General features: G+C 37.0%; 2 protein-coding genes across 2 annotated transcripts in view; both read right to left on the bottom strand.

The window, feature by feature from the left end:
* Uck (Uridine-cytidine kinase) overlaps nucleotides 1-1,025 on the bottom strand; it is a 144,714-nt gene extending 143,689 nt beyond the window's left edge. The window contains exon 1 of the mRNA XM_081764255.1: nucleotides 911-1,025. The gene's annotated coding sequence lies outside the window, so the exon portion shown is untranslated. The remainder of the gene's footprint in view (nucleotides 1-910) is intronic.
* Nucleotides 1,026-1,132: 107 nt separating this feature from the next.
* Nucleotides 1,133-2,980, bottom strand: LOC145689121 (uncharacterized). The gene is made up of 2 exons (XM_081763251.1): nucleotides 2,483-2,980; nucleotides 1,133-2,032 (listed from the first exon to the last, which is right to left on the bottom strand). Exons 1-2 carry the CDS (start codon nucleotides 2,978-2,980, stop codon nucleotides 1,133-1,135), a joined length of 1,398 nt encoding a protein of 465 aa, XP_081619377.1.
* Between the last annotated feature and the right edge of the window lie 13,120 nt (nucleotides 2,981-16,100).

Genomic DNA, 16,100 nt, shown 5'->3' with positions numbered 1-16,100 from the left:
ATACTCTGGAAACATATCTGGTATAACCAATATTTCAACCATAAGATGTCCGAGGAAATTAAACCGGCTTTTAGCTTCGCAAATTATAACATCACATACTTGTGCTTGTCTGTTCCGTTCTGTGCTGTCACTCTTCCTCTTTCTTGATTATCTCTGTAAATTCTATTCTCTTGCTCCTTTCATGATCAATTTTATTTCTTGTTGTATTAATGTTCTTTTCAAAGTTTAAAATCACCTGTTGTGCAGAAGGGTCATTTTTTTCTCTTTTGAAGTTGCTCAAACAAAATTTCTACAAGATAAACATAAATTGAAGTTATGGCTGATAAGGATTTTTTAGGCCATCAGCCTGTTGGATTGCATTTGCATTTCTTATCTCATCCGTTATTAGTATCTTGTTCATGCACTGGATGAAGCCCTTTTTTTATGATCAAATACGATATTCACACTTCTAGATCTGAAATTCCAACGAGTATTACTTGCCCAAGGTAACCGTTTCAACTAGGGTTCTCCGTGGGCTACCAGAGAAAAAAATGTGCAAATACTTTGTAAATTAGAAAAGAAATTCTTACATCTTTATTCACTGATGCAGCTTTGCTCATAACCAAATTAACTTGATGAGCATAACAATGTGTATATATTCGACATTAGAAAAAGTTTCTCCAACTATTGCCTGCAACCCCCTCCCCCCAGAAGAACCAAATATGACAGAAGTACCGTCAAAGGTTTGTGCAATTAATTTGAGTGAATTTTCATGAAGACCTAATTTTTGATTTTTCAATTCTGCAAGCAAATAAGAAGACAATGTTTTAGCATCATGCTTTGGTGGTGAAATAAAATTTCAAAAACGTTCTGGCGGAGGCTAGTATGTCTAGTGTTAATTGTTTATTTACTAGTTAAAACATTTCCTTACCTACTTGGTAACTAATCTAAATCAACAGACTTCCGCTTTTAGATATTAGTTTACTCCACAAGCCTTAATACATTTCTCCTTAGTCATAAACTTGCTATCGAAAAGATCATCGCCATTTTCATCTCTTTTTACAACTCTTTCTTTTCTTTTTTAGATGAGTGCATGTGCAATAAACCATAACTCTTTCTGTCCTCAACATCCTCCTCCCCTCCAAAAAGACGACTATTGTCCATATCCCCATCTATCAGGCGGTCTTCTTATTCTTTGTGATTTTCTACCATATCTTTGACCAATTGACTCTCTTTGTTGCCCTGTATCTTCATTGTTTTTTTGACTCTCATGAACAAACATAGGCTCTTGTCTCTCTGCTTCATTCTGATATTTTGTCTCCAACCTTCGATCTACTCCTCTACGAACTTTATTCTTGTACTCGTTACATACTGATTCCACCCCGCACTTATTGCCTGAGTCTTTTATTACTTCATTTTCTGCACTTGATTTCCCATCTGGAATCCTTATCTGATGTCTGTGAACCCTTCTCATAGAACCATCTACTTGAACCTCCAAAACATTATTTCCCCTGTAACGTACAAAATAAGCCTTAATAAATTTTGGTAAGACAGCCCTGTAATTTCTCACCCATATAGGTGTTCCTTTTTTCAAGCCTAGTTCTCTGCGCTCTATACAGTCTTGCTCTTTAGCATTATTGACAATTACTGCTGGAGAAACATTGTACCAAGTACGAGGCTTAAAAGAATACAAAAGGGAAGCAAGCGAACAATTGATGACTTTAGTAGGAGTATGTAGAAGAGCATAATTAATCTCAGCTAACCAGTTGACCACACTTTGACTGGAGACTCTACAACCATTTTCTAAATATCTTTTCTTTAATAGTTTTCTAAAAGTCTGCACCGCTCTCTCTGCACTGCCGTTACTTTCTGGAGAGTATGGTGGAGTAAAAACTAACTTAATGCTTCTCTTCTTACAATATTCTTGAAATTCATTACTCCTAAAGGGTGATCCATTGTCCGATACCAAAGTATTAGGAAACCCCACCAAAGCGAACAACTCTTCCAGACCAGTTAAAGTGGTAGAAGCGTTCGTGGAATTTACTTTCCAAACCTAAATCCAGTGAGTGAAGGTATCTATCATAATAAGGAAGAGGAGACCGAATATTTGACAGTGGTCTACATGGATTCTATCAAAAGGTTTTTCCGAATTAGGCCAAGAACTATAGTTAGTTTTGGGCGAGCAGTTAGCCATTGCCAAACAAACTTCACAACTCTTAAGGTAACTACGTAACTCATTATTCATGTCGGGCCACCATACTTCATTATTTGCCAATTCTAGTGTGGCAAAAACTCCCAGGTGGCCCATATGTAATTTCTCCTTATAGGAATCTCTTAATTTTCTAGGGAGTACAATCTTTCCTTTCCAAAATAAGCAATCATTATTCAACTCTAGTTGATATCTTCCTGATATTCCTTAAAGTCAAGGCTAGCCGGTAGTCTCTTTACAACTCCACTCTTTAACTTTTGTAATCGTGGGATCCTTCTTAGATTCGTCTTCTACCTCTGATTTATCCAAAATACTCGACGAAATCTCACTTATATAATCAGGAACTAGTAGCTCCTCCTCAGTAGATAACTGTAAGGGAAATCTGGACAGAAAATCAGCCACCTTTACAGATTTGTTATAAACAATATCAAAGTCATAATTGGCTAAAAGAAGAAACCATCTTTGAAGTCGAGGGGAAGCTCCATCAGGAGGAGCCTTTAAACCAAAGATCCACTTAACTGGTTGTGAATCCGTTATAACTTTGAAGTTTCTACCGAATAAGAACTTGTGAAATTTCCGAACAGCAAATACCACCGCTAAAGCTTCTCTTTCAAATTGAGAATATTTTTTCTCTGCTTCAGACAGAGTAGCCGAGGCACACGCCACTGTTCTCAAGTGTCCACCTATATCATTATACAATACCGCTCCAACTCCATCTGGCGAGGCATCAGTCATAAGTACCGCTTTCGCTGTTTCATCAAAGGGCTGCAAAATTCGGGCTTTATTCAGCATGTCTTTAGCCAATACAAATTCTTTTTCTTATTCACTAGTCCATTCCCAGGATACTCCCTTTTTTAGTAACTTGTACAGCGCTGGAATGCGTGACGGTAATGAAGGTAAATGCCTGTGATAAAAGTTGAGCATACCAAAAAAGGAATGTAGTTGTATTATATTTTTAGGAGAAGGAGTCTCCAGTATAGGCTGCAGCTTGTCTTGTGCAGGGAGAATACCTTTGGGAGAAATATCATAACCTAGATATTTTATGGCATCTACAAAGAAAAAACTTTTTTCCTTGTTCACATGTATGTTGAAGTCAATGAATCTGTTTAATACTTGCACAGTTCTTTGATAACACTCCTCAACTGAACTTCCCCAAATTAGTACATCATCTAGATAGCATGCTACTCCTTTTAAATCTTGTATAACATAGTCCATAAACTTTTGGAAAATTTGTGCTGAGCAATTAAGTCCGAAAGGCAGCCTGTGTTGTAACTACAATCCCCAAGGTGTATTTATCACTAAATATTTTTGCGAGTCTTCCTGAACTTCCAATTGTAAATAGGCTTGCCTCAAGTCTAACAAAACATACTGTTTTGCATGAGATAACTTGTTAAGTAAGTCCTCTATTTTAGGAAGAGGGTAACTAACCTTCTCCGTGACTAAATTCAGCGTACGCTTGAAATCTAAACATAGTCTAACCGACCCATTCTTTTTTTTAACTATCACCATTGGAGTAGCCCAATCTGATTGTGAAATCTTCTTTAGCACACCAGCATTGCATAAAGTGTTCAACTCTTTTTTGACTTGTTCCCTTAATGAATAAGGTACTTCATACGCCTTTCCAAATATCGGCGTGACTCCTTGTCTTAAGGGAATGGATACTTTATAACCTTTAATAGGAACATTTATAGATTCATCAAATACTTCCTTAAACTGATGCAAAATCTTATCTCTTAGTACATTAGTAGACTGACTTTGAACATATTGAATCTGTTTCAATTCACTTCTACTGTCGAACATAGAAGTCAACTGATTTCTCCACTCCGGAACCATTAGATCTAGCCAACTTTTACCCAGAATTGGTTGAAACGACTCTTGCTGAACAACCATTAAAGGCAAATACTCTTTAAATTCTTGGTGTTGCACTTTTACTGTACACCTTCCCAATGTTTTAATTGGCGAACCATCAGCATTATTCAGTCTCCCTTTAAATGGTTCTATCAATGTTCCCTGTAATATTGAATCAGTATAACCAATTGCTGAAACTGTTGCTCCCGTATCAATAAGAAATTTTACTATTTGCTCATTGCACTTTAATGAAATATATATAGGATCTCTAGACTTCATCATGCCCTGGCCGACTAAAAGAAACGTGGTTGAAAATTACCGACTGCGCCAGCTGTTAATTGTTTATTTACTAGTTAAAACATTTCCATACCTACTTGGTAACTAATCTAAATCAACAGACTTCCGCTTTTTGCTATTAGTTTACTTCACAAACCTTAATACATTTCTCCTTAGTCATAAACTTTCTATCGAAAAGATCATCGCCATTTTCATCTTTTTTTTCACTAGCAGCTGAGGGCATTCGTCAAAAACAACCAGAGCTGTGATATGCGTAAAACTGGATGCTTCAGATAACCATGCAGCCTGTCGTTGCTCTCTCCTCACACGTTAGTTCCAGAGTTGGCACCTACAGATTTCAGATTTCGCCCTCTTCCAGCGTTTGAATAGCAACTTAAAGATCAGGTCACTATTTTGTCATCATTGCGGAAGTTCAGTGCTAATCGCAGAATGAGCTTGACACACTTCAAAAAGTAAGACTTCCAAAACACATTCCAGAAGTGGAAAGGACGCTGTATTGCTGTGCAAGAGGTCTACTTTAAAGATGATAATCTATATACATAGATAAATAAAGTAGTTTTTTGCCAACAGCATAAATCTCGAAAGTTTTTTATACCACCCCGTATCTGATATGTTTCAATTCGTATGTTTATTTTCAGGAACTTCTTGACAGACATCAGTGATGATTGGAGCAGTGTGGAATGTACCACATTGTAGGTTTTATTATTATTATTATTATTATTATTATTATTATTATTATTATTATTATTATTATTATTATTATTATTATTATTATAAGTGTCAAGTTGAAAAGAGTCATCTCTGACATGTTCTTAGTTTCATGTTCTGCAGAGGCATCTAGACAAATCTGTGCACTCTATGGAGGATGCTACTCCTGAAAGGACTACCCGGAATAAGCTTGACAGGTCCTGAAGTAAAATTTTGACTTAAGCAATGATTCACGTTCTGGTCGCCCATCTTACTTCGATGAGGAAATTCGCGACAGAGATGGACTGTGGACAGTTAACTGTTGTGCGTCTGCTTCAATGTATGGATTCGTGATGCCTCATTCACTCAGTGCAGACAATGAGAACCAGAGCGTTGTCATACGTGGTTCTTTCCTTATTCGCCATCGTGTATCCTGTAATCAACATCAGCCCTTTCTCTCACGTATTGTTATCTGAGAAAAGAAATGGTACCTTTACGTGAACTTTAAGCAGAGGATGAAAAGGGTCAGCCCAAGCAGAAAGGTGAAGGTACTTCAAACAGGATTTGTGTTCCAAGAAGACAATGTTGTGTGTATGAAGGGGCATGGAAGAGATTATCAACATAGCTCCTATCACTGCTGCTGTATACTGTGATCCACTCCAACATGTTCATGCAGCACTTCAAGAAAAAGGACGAATAAACAATATGACATCATGATCCACATGGAAAACCTAGACCACATGACAACCTTTGCTACAGCAGCTTCAATAGGAGGTTCTTCCTCATCCGGCATATTCCCCAGATGTAGCTCCCACAGGTTACCTGGAAATTTTCGGAAAACGATGAGAAGCTGCCAAATTTTACTAATGACTTCTATTCATCGATTTTTTTGTGTGTAAAGATATCCAACAACCGCCCCAACGTTGAGAACAGACTGTGAACAATGCAAGGGAATACAAGTTATCCATTGTCTGATTAATTCAACCCTAAAACAAGAAATGTACCTATTGGTTACAAACGGTACGAACTTATGAATCAACCAAATATTTATGTGGCTCCAAAGAGGCATGGAATCTCTTTCACAGTCGTTGTCCGAGTAACAGTCGCGTTGTGGATAATCTTTTCTTGGGATCCGAAACTAATGTATTTAGAAGTTTCATTTAGAGATACAGGAAGCTACGTGATGTCATGTCCGAAGTAAGAAACTCTTGTCAGAAAATGTCTGACCCGTGCTTGGAATGAGTCGAGCATTATCCTGACACAACTGTTTTACCTCCCCCCCAAAAAAAGATAAAATAAAAAAAATAAATGTTGTGTAAGATTAACTGTTATGTACAGGGTGCGGCACGTAAAACCGGCCCGTAAAGTGAACACATAAAATGAAATGTAATGTATTGAATATGATTAACTACAACACATAAATGAAATGTAATGTATTGAATATGACTACTCACCTTCACAGCAGCCTTCACAGCAGGTGCTGAAAGTGTCCTCCGCCCACTTCAACACACATGTGAGCACGATTGAGGAGATTCATATATACCCTTGTCAGTTCTTGTGTTGTAATGCTATTGGTGACATCCTGGATCCTGGTCCTGAGTTCTTCAATTGTGTGTGGATTTGTTTCGTATACTTTTCCCTTTAACTGTCCCCATAAGTAAAAGTCACACGTGGACAAGTCTGGTGACCGAGGAGGCCACAACCCTTTGCTGATTGTCCTCTCTGTGTAAACATCTCATGCACAAGGGACAATGATGCAGCTGATGTGTGGCATGTTGCACCGTCCTGCTGAAAGTAACATAACTGACGCTCCTCTTCGGTCAAGTGTGTATAAAACTCCTCCAGGATTCCCATATACACGTCACTGTTCACTGTCGTCTCAAAGAATATGGGCCCAATAACGCGTGTGGCGGAAATGGCACACCAAACACCAATCTTCTCATCATGCAAGGGTACCTGGTGGATTGCGTGTGGATTTTCTGTCGACCAATACCGGCTGTTTTGGGAATTTACGTACCCAGACAGGTGGAACCACGCCTCGTCACTCATGATGAGCATTAGTGGATCCAAGAAACCACTGGCAACATTGCTCAACAGCCATGAACAGAAATGCACCCTCTTCTGCAGGTCAGGCTCCTTCAGTTCTTGCACAACACTTATCCGGTACGGTTTTAACTTCAGTCCCCTTAAAACATGTCTGCAACTTCTCTCACTCGCATGAACATGTTGACTCAATCTCCTGGTTGACTTTCGAGGACTTCTTGTCATTATCTCCTCCACCTGCATCTTTAATTCAGGTGTGCAGACAGATGGTCGTCTGTTCCTGGGAGCATTTCGAACCGATCCTGTACGCCGCCATTTTTCAATCAATTCCTGAATGGTGCTTTTTGCTGGCACAGAACGTCCTGGAAATTTCTCCCGAAACAAATTCTTTGTTTTCACAAAGATCCAGTGAGAATAAACCCTTCAACAATGGCAACACGCTCGGGTATCGAATACGGCATTATCACACACTGACACTCACCCGGCTTAACACAACGAGGCCTTTTTCTCAACTGGTTTCGACAAGTTTCACTGGCTGCGGCTGCACGTGACTGCTGCAGGTCACGTAAGTCGACCCGACCTCGACACGCCATCTCTTGGTAAGAAGGTAGATTATTTAAGTGTTGCCAAAAACACAATATACCAGAATATTACGACGGGCCGGTTTTACGTGCCGCACCCTGTATTAGTGTATTATTGTATAATGTTCACTTTCCTTAGGACCATGAACTGTGCAAATGTATCACTGACTGGTGGCCGCAACACCTATTGGGCCCCGTGCAGGTATATCATCAACAATCACTGATGCATTCACCAAGCCAATTGTCCCCGCAAAATTTAACTCAAATTTGCCAAAAGATGATTTCAGAGTCTCTTTCATCACAACTCAAAGTTCGGAATCCAGGCCTGCAGTCCGTCATTCGCAACCCATCGTGAGAAAGGTTGCGAACCACAACTACCGACACAGGATGTCAACCTCCCAGTTGAGTTGGCAATGAGGACTACTGAAACTGAAATTTGTGTGAAATGGCCCTAACAAAAAAAAAAAAAAAAATACAATAACTTCCCAACAGAATTTTATAGCGCAACGGAAAATTAAAAAAAAAAAATCTAAACTGAGAATTTTGAGAAAACTAAACGAATGAATTTCACCTCAGAATTCGATTGTTTCAGTTTGTGGTCGTACTCAGAAAACTTCTCAATCTTTAACAGCGGTAATTTTTCATTTTTGGAATCGAGAGCATTTCCTGTACTGCTCTATGCATTATCGGTATACCATACACGTTGTAAACATTACTATATTCTCGACTACTTAAAACTAGAGTGGGAGTTTTTTTTTTCTTTGAAAGAAAATATTAAGTTCATGGATTGTACATTTTATTTACATAATAGCTTAAAATTTGATATAAAAGTTTACTGAAGAAAATATTAAAAAATGAAAATTCTGTCAACACAGCATTCCCCTTTGAATGAGATATTGCGAAGTTTTACAGTACAAATTTCCTTTAGTTTCACCAACCATTATCAACATGTAAATTCTAATTATATCACTGCAAATTAAAATATTATTTAACGAACTGTATTTATATTTTCACAGTATTTTCTTTGGATGTTAAAGTAAAAATAATATATATATATATATATATATATATATATATGAAAACAGACTAGTTACATAATGCAAATCTCCAGATCACATTACGTTTTTACACGGTGGTAGGCTAGAACTTTCATTTACTTGCTCCTTTTCTTCTTTGCGTGAGTGTCAGATTACATGGTTACGACCGGCTGGAGGTTTTTTTTCCCTTTTTTTTACGCATTTTTTGCAACCTTACATGTAGCACGGTTCTCTTTACCAAGTACCATGTTCATTTTTTTTTTTAATTTCTACTGACACATGTATATATACAACTTATTAAAACGGAAACATATTAGAAAGTCACACAAAATAAACCTAACCTATCGTAACCTTACCATACTAAACTAACTAAACCTAATAAACAACACATACATGGACATTGCCATTTAAAAAAAGAAACCACTTTCTAGCTACCACACTTTCTCAAGAACGTATCGTGATCAGACCAGCTGTTTTCTTGTATAGAAAGATTTTTCGAATTAAACATTCCAAATTATTTTACTAATAATATGAATTACTATAACTGTTATCAGAATATAGTGATCGAGACACGAGCTGTTAACGAAAATCTCACTTTACCGGTACATTGAAATGCACACATAAAATTCACTTGCGCCGTGATATAGTAAATTTGATACAATGGGATTCCACTTAATTTTTGTTTTCTGGCTGTTTCAAAGCATATTTAGCAAAAGAGAATTTTCAGAATTTTAACCCCAGAACGGTGGGATCGGGTCTCTGAAACTCATCTACTTGTATTTTAAATAAAATTTTCAACATAAAGTTAGTGTTTTGAGTTGTAATTTCGTATACTTTCCTGAAGTGCCTGACAAGAGACGCTAATGTTAAAAACCAGTTTGATTTATTGTTAGTTTGCTTTTAATAGAGCTCTGAATTTCACGTGGGGCTGTCAGACCCAGCTCGACCGTTAATGTACTTTTTTTTTTTTTTTTTTTTGGCTAGTGTCAAGAATCTTGTAGGATTTTTTTTTTTTTTTATTGTGATTACCTATTCGACACTTTTTGAGTGTGTATATACAAACATTTCAGTTGGTATTTTGAGCAACTTTAGAACATAACGGAACGTGAAACAGTTGCTGAGAGTGAAATTCATAGAATTTTTTATGACGATGGAAATCAACTGGAAAATAAATAAATAAATAGATTCCGATGCAGATCCTGATTTTGAATTATTTAGTGACCATGACAGTAGCACTGAGTGTGGTGAAGATGTTAATAAGTGTGAAGATTGTTACCGCTGTCACTGCACAGAAAACTCCACCCACTCTGTCATTAGATAACAGTCTTGCCAACATGAGCTCCCTCGTGGCTAAGCGGTTAGCGTACTCGCCTTTGGCGTGGGAGACACGGGTTCGATTCCCGGCGGGAGCTCATGTGGTTCGGATTCCATGTTAATCAGTAGGTCCACGTCTCACATAGTCTCGCTGCTGAACGGGACGTTAAACTCAAAATCAACTCAACTTAGTCTTGCCAACAATGAAAACTAAAAAAACTTCATCCCCTGACATTCAGTATAGTGCAACATAGGTGGTGCCTTCGGTTATGTTAAATAAACTTAATAAGTGTCCTTTATAATATTACTTATCTATAACATCATTTAAGCAAGTATTCTTTTTTATACAATTTTCTAGAAAAACTCATAATTTACTAACAAAAATACGTAAACAATTATAAATACTTTTTTAAAAAAAAAATAAGCGAAACACCAGTTTGAGCTGAAATGTTTTTTCTGTTTTAGAAATACTTGTACTTACATAAAAGTATATTTTTATTTAAAAAAATATCGGTTCAAATTTATTATGCAGTTTTATTTTCTGGGTCTCTCAGACCCAGCCCGACCGTTTATGAAACTTTTTCCGCCCAACCATTGTAGGGTTAAACAAAGAAAAAAGGGGGGAGTAGGAAGCAGTACCTTTGTACTAAGAACAATAATTTCTACAGGTTACGTCTAAAACAAGGTTCAATTTTGGATAAACTATGTACGCAGAGTACATAGTCTGTTATTATTATGACAACCGATACGACTAACATGTTTCTACCCCCCACCGAGCATTTACTAACATTCACATCGTAAATATCTATATATGCAATTTATGGGGAAAACCTGAAAACTTAGTACTTCATAGTAATACAGAACACCACGAAGGAAACCATTAGGTTAATCAAAATGAATTTTGAGGTTACACTATCCAATTATGCAATTTTTTCACCTTTCTTTCTTATCGGACCATAATTCGAAAGAGTGGACTTACTTGATTATTCCCTTGTAGATGCCGTCGCTCACCTGAAATCCATTTCTAAAACTAGGAGTTCCTATTCATTGTCAATTTGGGAAGATAGTATGTGGCGAGAATCGAATTCCCACAGGGCACGTTCAAAAAAAAAAAAAAAAAAAAAAAAAAAAATCCTTCGACGCCAGCATCCTTTGAAATGGCGCACGACACCCAAACCACAGCTATTAGATGCTGATTTCAGCATTCAACTTTTCTGGCCGCTGAACAGCACACCGCAAGACCGCAACTTTCTCATAACACAGGAAAACGAACCATTAAGCACTACTTTCATTTCAGTTTACTGCAAATTCACACTGTTTTATCCACTTTTCCCAAATTTTAAGACGAAAGAAATTTTCTATTTTATTCATCTCCCTTGCAGGGGATTTTATAAAAGTCACAGCACTATGGCCCAGTTGACTGCTTCACTATAATTGTTTTAAGACTTTTTGTTGATTCGTGACGCATACTGACAGAGTGGTTGAAGAATACAGTCAACACCATTTTGATTTTGTCGTGCTTTTCTAGACCTTGGCTGAGATCGGCGCCTTAACTGTGAGAACTGTACTTTGATTTCCGGGCAGTGCTTGTGTATCCAGGATTTGTCTCCAGATTGAAGTGACAATCACACCATCCAACGGGCCCAACACCACATGCAATGTTATCACAAGGCATGCTTATTATTTCTATTACACAGATTTCGAATATAAAAATCGTTTGATAAGTCTTTCACTTTGAAATGAAAGATTTGTTTCGTACTAAAAATTATTTTTTTTTTCGACATAGAGTCCTTTTACTTCGATATATTTTGACCAACGTTTTTCCAACATTTTTATCCGTTCCATATATATATATATATATATATAGTGTAAAACATGATTTTTCTCATCAATGCACATATTCTTCCACCGAGTTAGGTCTTCAGGTCTATCAAAAAGAGAGAGTCGCACGTCGGAGGGAGTTAAATCTGGAAAAGGAGCTAGCAGTTCGCAGTATAATTCGGGTTTGGGCCATGGCAATTGTATTTTTTCCTCGCTAAATAGTACAACATACACTCTCTTTCATGTAGTCGATGAAAATGGTGTCATGGGAATCTCAATTTTTTTTTTTTTTTTTAATTTTTAGCACTTTTTCCTTTGAAATCCGCTACTTTAACCATTCTTTACTTTCTCGTTGGTAATATCCATGTTTCATCAAATAGTGACAACTTAATGTCTTACAAAACTCACTTAAGTTACGCTTCCACATATGCTAACACTGACTCGAAATATTCACGGCACCCATCTTGCCAACAGCTTCCTCAAACTTAAATATTTACGAAGAATATTAAAATCATGTTCGACTGAGATGTTTACAATCTTAGCTATCTCGCATATATACTCGATGATCGTTCAATATAAAATTGTGAATGTTGTTTACCATTTCCTCAGATCTGACTTCCTTTGGATGTTCCGAACAGTCAGCAATGAATACTATCAAGGCCATTCTTTCGTTTCCTTAAATAGCTTTTTTCTCACAAAATTTAATGCTTAGTCACTGCACGAAATTCGCTTGTTTTGTAATTTTAAATACTAAGTACAATCTTACTGGGTCTTATGCAGGGCGTTCTGACGCGTGATTAGTACCATACTAAAGAGTTCGACCAACACATATTTCCTGCTGTAGTCAGGCCTTTAGTATGACGCTAATCATACGTCAAAATGACTCTACATCAGGCCAATCATGTTTAGAAGGATGTCGAAAATAGTACTAAAAAAAAAGGTCAAATTTGTTTGCTTGTTCATTTAAGTTTCCTGTTGGGAGTGTCACATTTCAGTACTCAGGCCACATGAGACATGGAACTAGTTAAAGATGCAATCCGAACTAAAGTAATGAGTTCAATTAAAATTTCTTCGCTAACAACTCGCTGCTTGAAAGGGAACAGTTTGGAATAGTCCTCTTTTTAACATTTCGATCTCAAAAACGATGTATATATATATATATATATATATATAAAATATATATATTGTGAACTTGGAATGTAAAAATGAAAATCAATAATTTATCGAAATATTTATTTCACTCACGTGGATTTTTTTTTTCATCCGCTTGTTAAATTGCACAGACAAGCCGGAAAAGAATAGTGTTATTTCTACATATGTGCATTATGTTGTTTGTCTCCATTGTAGAACTTTCGTGCCATGTAAAACCTGTGTATGCGACAAATTGCAACAAACTACAAACTTCCTGGTTACCTATGCTGATGAACGTATTTCTCTCAAACTGACATTTTTCTGCACACGTCGAGATTTTTAATTAGATACACCGTACGCAGTACTTTTCCATGTTTCAGTACTATCTCTTCCATGGTATATAAACTGAGGACTTTCCACAGTGGCGTATTTACGATTTTGTTTCGGGGGGGAGGCTTTGCCTGAAAATGTGAAAATTCTGCAAGATATTTCATATACTTTACTATAGTAAGAAAGATTTCGGGGGGCTTAAGCCCCCCCTAAATACGCCACTGACTTTCCAGTTTCATTCAATTCGGTCTACGGTAGTCACTAGTAATTAGCAGATCAACATCATAACCTTTCAGAGATAAACAGCTGAGTCCGCAACCTATCCTATTAGAAGTAACACACTCAATTACCATCTATCCTAATTCTCTGTTGCACTGGATAAGTAGTGAACCCAATGGACTTCGCGTCTAGTCTCATTCTTCGATCTACAAGGACGAGCCGTTTCCAGATTCATAAGAGAAGACATTTACACCATCAACAACAGGTTAGGAGAGGGAGATATATTGCTTGCGTACACAAATTCACTCACTACATTTCCTAAATGTTCAATGAAAGACTATTAATCGCAAATATAAAACACACTTCTGTGTCAAGTAACTCATTTCTGCGAAAAGGCTAAGATACGAGTAAGAGATTGGTAGAGTATATGTGTCTTATGGCGCTTAAATATTGTAGTATTTAAGGTTAGTTTAACGGGGCACGTTTTGCCGATAATGTCACTACAGTCTTCGTATTTCTCTCATTTTTATTTATTTATTTTATTTTTTTTAAACACCTTTCACGAAAATTCACGATTTCTCTTACAAATTTCAACTTACAGACTTCAAATTTTTAGAGGAAGAGCTTCATAACCTATCGAAGACAAGAATCGTGCCGATTTTTTTTTTTATTTAGAATTTTCTTCATTGTTGAAATGACTTGGTTGTTGAAATGGATATCCAAATCTTTAACAATGGAACTGTTTCAACAATGAAGAAAATTTTAAATAAAAAATCGGCACGGATTGTTGCCTTCGATAGGTTATAAACTTCCTTCTCTAAAAATTTAAAGCCTGTAGGTTAAAATTTGTAAGAGAAATTGTAAATTTTCGTGAAAGGTAAAAAATACATGAGATAGGAAGACTGTAGTGACATCTATCGGCAAAACTTGTCCCTTTAAACCAACCTTAAGCTCTAACTTCATCCCTATAACTGTGCCATTAAGGCATGTTCTCAATATATATATATATATATATATATATATATATTTCATTGATTAACAAGTCTAGTTTGGTCTCAACATGACACATGTAACCTTTTCCCTAGTCAGATGAGCATAGAAATTCAACGTAGTTATCCAAATCACTATGAACTCAAAGTTCTTCTTTGCAAGAACTGATTTATTTTTAATGAATAAAGTTATAAAAAGGGCAAATGTTATAATCCTATGAATCGTTTATGTGTATAATGTGCATTTATGTGCAGTGATGGTGGATATATGCACTAACCTCCCACATATGCATCATCTGCACCATAAAACTTAGTTATTTCATCTTCAAATGAGCTGTAACGGATATTTTGTATTGAGACAACAAATTGATTTCACATTAGGGTAAAAAAAATATGGCCAAATCCGAAGTTTCGTGATAATGCGACTGAGGAATTCTGACTCCCTCTCAAGGTGGTCCAAAAGATCAAGATCCATCCCTCCCATCTATTCAGTCGTGAGGTTCTTTGGAACTATCTTGGCGCACACTTTTCTCATATCCAAATCCTATACTAAAATTTGATGAACGGTAAACACGTTCAAATTCAACTCACTAATGACCATTCTCACAGTCACTCGACGACTTGATCTCACTTTTTCCACACTGTCATCCGTTTTTCATCTTAAAGGTCTTCCCGCTCGAAGTCAGTCTTCCATTTGATCTTGGTCTTCTAAAAAGAATAACGAGATAACGTAGAAAAGAATAATTAAAATATTTTCAGACTGTAATGTCACGTGAAGCGGGGCATTACAAGGTTTATGGTAACGAATTCAATTGCTTGCAGCATGCTTGAGCACGAGCTAGAAATTATCGCGGGTAGTTCGAAATATGCATTGACTTGCAAGGAAGACGGCAATGTGTGTGTGTGAGTGATTATATGGCTCCGAAAATTACGCCTTTTAGAAGGGCTATATTTGTCGCTATTTCCAACATTGATTATAGTCGAATAATTAAAAAGTGTATAATATCAAAGAAACGGATCAGCACCGTATTGAATCGCAACAAAATAGCCATCATTCCGCTGCTGGGCCCCTAATATTGGGCATCGTAAATTTCGGAGGCCCGGGCGTACTCTTGATGTATGCGTTCCTTAGTGTGACTTAATAACTAACCGTCTCAAATAATAGCAAGAACACTACAATGTTCCGCTGCGATTATAAATGTCATAACTGTGCAAGATTTACATCTGGTAAAGAAGATAAAGAATCGATTTCATAAGATCTGTCCCTCACATGTGAAAAGGAAGATGAAGGGTCAAAAGCTGTACGCACGTCATCTTGCAGGGGACAGGTGCAAATTTGTAGTGACCCTGGACGAAGCAAAGGGGGGTTATAGTAGCTCAGTGGTAGAGCGTATTACCTCTGGTGTGTGGGGTCCCTGGTTCGATCGGCGGCCAAATAAGTTTGTGGTGGACAACATCGTGTCTCGGGTTTTTTTTCGGGGTACGGCGTCCCTTTCCTCCCATATTATCATTCCACGAATTATTCCATCATCATTCACTTGCCTTCTCCCTTAGCCTAACAGGCATAATCGTGAGAGGTTAAAATGGAAAATTTCATTTTTCTGGACGAAACATA

Source organism: Thermobia domestica, chromosome 7, assembly GCF_964235325.1.
Source record: "Thermobia domestica chromosome 7, izTheDome1.hap1.1, whole genome shotgun sequence".
Classification (NCBI taxonomy): Eukaryota; Metazoa; Arthropoda; class Insecta; order Zygentoma; family Lepismatidae; genus Thermobia; species Thermobia domestica.
The sequence above is the reverse complement of the archived record's forward strand: the minus strand, read 5'-3'. Positions and strand labels throughout refer to the sequence as shown.